The sequence below is a fragment of the Rutilus rutilus genome (assembly GCF_951802725.1).
Source record: "Rutilus rutilus genome assembly, chromosome: 9".
NCBI classification, from domain to species: domain Eukaryota; kingdom Metazoa; phylum Chordata; class Actinopteri; order Cypriniformes; family Leuciscidae; genus Rutilus; species Rutilus rutilus.
The window spans coordinates 22493919-22497428 of NC_140223.1; the positions used below are offsets into that span (position 1 = coordinate 22493919).

Genomic DNA, 3510 nt, shown 5'->3' on the forward strand with positions numbered 1-3510 from the left:
AAAACGTCTCCATTTGAGAATCAGCAGGTGCAACATTCTTTAAATACCTGGTCAAAGAAGAAGCGAGTAGCGCCTATATGAAATTCCTCATGTGATCCCACTGGACTCTAGGATGTTGAGCTGTACCTGCATGTGCGCAGTGGGAGGGGCAGAGAAACCCATTTTGCAGGCGGCAAACGTGCCTGTGCTCATTAGAAATCATGGCCATACCTCAGTGCAGAACAAGCGGAGAACCTTCAGCGCTTCCACCAGCAGAGGGACATCTTCCGCCACCTACCGGTGAACTGCAAGTACTGCAGGTACGCAGTTTTAATGGGATGGTTCACCCCAAAACACACATTCTGCTATTCTTTTTGTGGAGCATGAAAGAAAGTATTTTTAAAAAACACTTAGTACAGTTCACTTTGGATAGATAATTACATTTTCTGTCATTCTTTCAAAACACTTTGTCAATACAATGAAATTGAAAGGGCTTGACTTTCGGACAAACATTTGAAACATTCTTAAATATCCTCTTTTATGTTCCACAGAAGAAAGCCATCGTTTAAGAAAAACCATGTTGGTGAATTCTCCCTTTCATGTCTGTATCACATAGCACTCTGCACATCTGCAGTACAACAAAACAAAAGAGACCAAAATACTGCTTTTAAGCCAAAGAAAGAATGCTTTTGAGGTAATACTGAGTGTTGTACAGAAACGTTGAATTCTTTTATGAGAGACACAGTAAGAGATACTGATTTCTTAGTTGTATTTTGACAGTTAAATATCACATGTGTGAACATGACAGAAAAATTGATAGAGCATTTCAAGTTCTTTTGACAGTCTACTCATCTCGACTAGTCTTCTTTTTCTTCTTCTTAGTTTTCCCTGGGGTGTCATTATAATCATAAGGATCCAGTGGCTCTGTTTTGGATATTAAACTTTCATCAATCATGTCTTCAATCTGTCTTTCCTTCTCTTTCTTAATCTTTTTCTTCTTCCTCCTCCTCTCCTCCATTGACTCTTCCTCCATAGGTTCAGATGACTCTAACTGATCACAGTCCATTTGTGTTTGTTCTTGCTTGATAAAAACAGTTTCACTGTCCTCTTGCCTCTTGTCTTTCTTTTTCTTTTTCTTCTTTTTCCGCTCCTCGCCCTCATTCGGATCCTGTCTGGCTCTCTTGGGTGTAGTTGGAGAAACTACAGTGACTTCATCTTCCATGTGAGCTGCGACGGAACTACCAAAAGGCTGGAAACGTTGCTTGAGACCAGCTGGGATGCGCGGAGCTGGAGCGGCCGGGATGGGAATGGGGTCTTGGTTCTCACTGCAGTTTCCGTAGCTCTCAGAGATCTTGAGGACACCACTGAAGCCGGAGGAACAGATAGAAGTCTTCTGCTTTTTCCCTTTGGTAACGAGCAGATGGAGGTCTGATGGAGCCGTCCTGCCACCGAGGACGCTGTAGATCTGAGGTGCCGTGCCACAAGACTGGACCCTTTTCAGCCCTGATATGGGAAGTTTGAGGTCTTTAAAGCTGCGGAGGACACAAAACAACAATTATTGAATTGATCAACCCCATATTACAGCTATTTTTAAATTATGCAAAGCTTGATACAGATGTTTTGTTTTTAAATATACATTTTATAAATAATATTGTAGAGATATCTTGAAGGTAATACATTTAAACCATTTAGCCAGTAACTTCGAAATCCCACAGGCAGTTACCCTCAATGGACAGATTGAAATTATAATGTTGCCATGTTTTTTTTTTTACTCTATATAGGAGAATTTACAAGATACATGGCCAATATTTTTAAAATGAAAAATTATAAAATAATTACAATTAAAATTTAGTAATTAAACATGTAATATCCATAATTGTATATGTTTAACTCATTATTAATAATATATTGTTATGCAATCTCGTCAGGATTGCTTCCAAATTATGACAGAAATCCTATTCCCAAGTTATTTCCAGGTTATTTTGTACCTTTTAGGATCAAAACGAGCTGGAGCTTTGATGAGCCATAATTCCTTCTGTTCATCTCCGTCCCATGAGTCATTTACAGAGGCATCATATGAAACTGCCACAAAATCATCCGGACACTGGTACTTTGAAACTGTGGAAAAAAAAATAATAATTAGAAAATAAAGTTAGATACATTCTATTTTACATGTTCGAGTTTACAACTGTATGTAATGAACAGACTGAAAGTGTTAGCTAGTTAGCACTACCTTTCTTCTGTGCTACTGAAGCTTCGTCTTCATTTTGCGACATATCTGCACTCTTCTTTTACTCTAACAGTATGCAATAAATGTATTCCAATCCCAGTGTCACCAATACTTTGCTGCCAATACAAGTGTCCATGTAAACACGTGAATCTCATGTGGATGGAACGGAATCAACCTTGACCCGGAAAGACTTCTGCGTCGCGGTTTGTTGGAGAACTCGTTATGGCAAGCCGTTTTAGCTTAAATTGTACCCAGCGTTACTCGTCGTAATTGCATTTTTACTAGTAAGAATTCAATTAGAGAGCTCTACAATTCAATTATTACTAGTAAAAATTACAATTAGAGAGCTCTACAAATGAATTGTTACTAGTCATATGTCTCCATTGACTTCCATTAATTTTTTATTACGGAGCTCTACAATTGAATTGTTACTAGTAAGAATTACAATTAGAGAGCTCTCTCTACAATTTAATTATTTAAATTGTTACTAGTAAGAATTGAATTAAAGAGCTCTGCAATGTATTCTTACTAGTAACAATTCAATTGTGGAGCTCCGTAAAAAAAAATGAATAGAAGTCAATGGAGACATATGACTAGAAAAAAATTCATTTGTAGAGCTCTCCAATTGTAATTGCTACTAGTAAGAATTGAATTGTAGAGCTCTCTAATTGAATTCTTACTAGTAAAAATGCAATTACGACGAGTAACGCTGGGTACAATTTAAGCTAAAACGGCTTGCCATAACTCGTGTCTGTAATACATGTTTGTGACAGCAGAGGGTGCACTTATACAGCTTTTCTATGGGACTCTGTGCTAGAGGTATTTTTCATGAATATCAGTCGGGGCAAGTTGTCACGTTTAATATGCTGCAGACAGTTTAGGGTATAGGGTATACACGTTAGTAATATATAACTAAATTACAGTAGGCCTACATAATTTATCAATGAGAAATATGGACTTTTTAAAACAATATGGACTAGTATGGACTAGCGATTTTTTTTACGGTTTACATTTTACTGAAAGACCTGTAATGGCCTGGGCTTTGTGAGAACAGTCAGTCCCGCTTTTATGTTTCACAAAAAGTCAACGTCTATCAAATGGATATTTTTCCTTGGCAACATTGGTGGGGATATTCAATAGCAGTAGACTTTGTGCCTAGTATTTGTTTTATTTGTTTAGAAAATAAAATAAAATATTACATTTTACATTGATATTTAAATTCATTTTAAATGTAATTATTATTATTATTATTAATTATAGTGACATATCAGTCTATTTTGTTGGGAGGCATGGGCTTGGTA

The 3510-nt window shown here is 36.9% G+C and overlaps 1 protein-coding gene across 1 annotated transcript; it reads right to left on the reverse strand.

Annotated features, from left to right (window-relative positions):
- Positions 1-276: 276 nt before the first annotated feature.
- polr1g (RNA polymerase I subunit G) lies at positions 277-2419 on the reverse strand. The gene is made up of 3 exons (XM_084419524.1): positions 2213-2419; positions 1968-2097; positions 277-1511 (listed from the first exon to the last, which is right to left on the reverse strand). The coding sequence occupies exons 1-3, from the start codon at positions 2253-2255 to the stop codon at positions 824-826; spliced, it is 861 nt and encodes a 286-aa protein (XP_084275650.1). The 5' UTR covers positions 2256-2419; the 3' UTR covers positions 277-823.
- Between the last annotated feature and the right edge of the window lie 1091 nt (positions 2420-3510).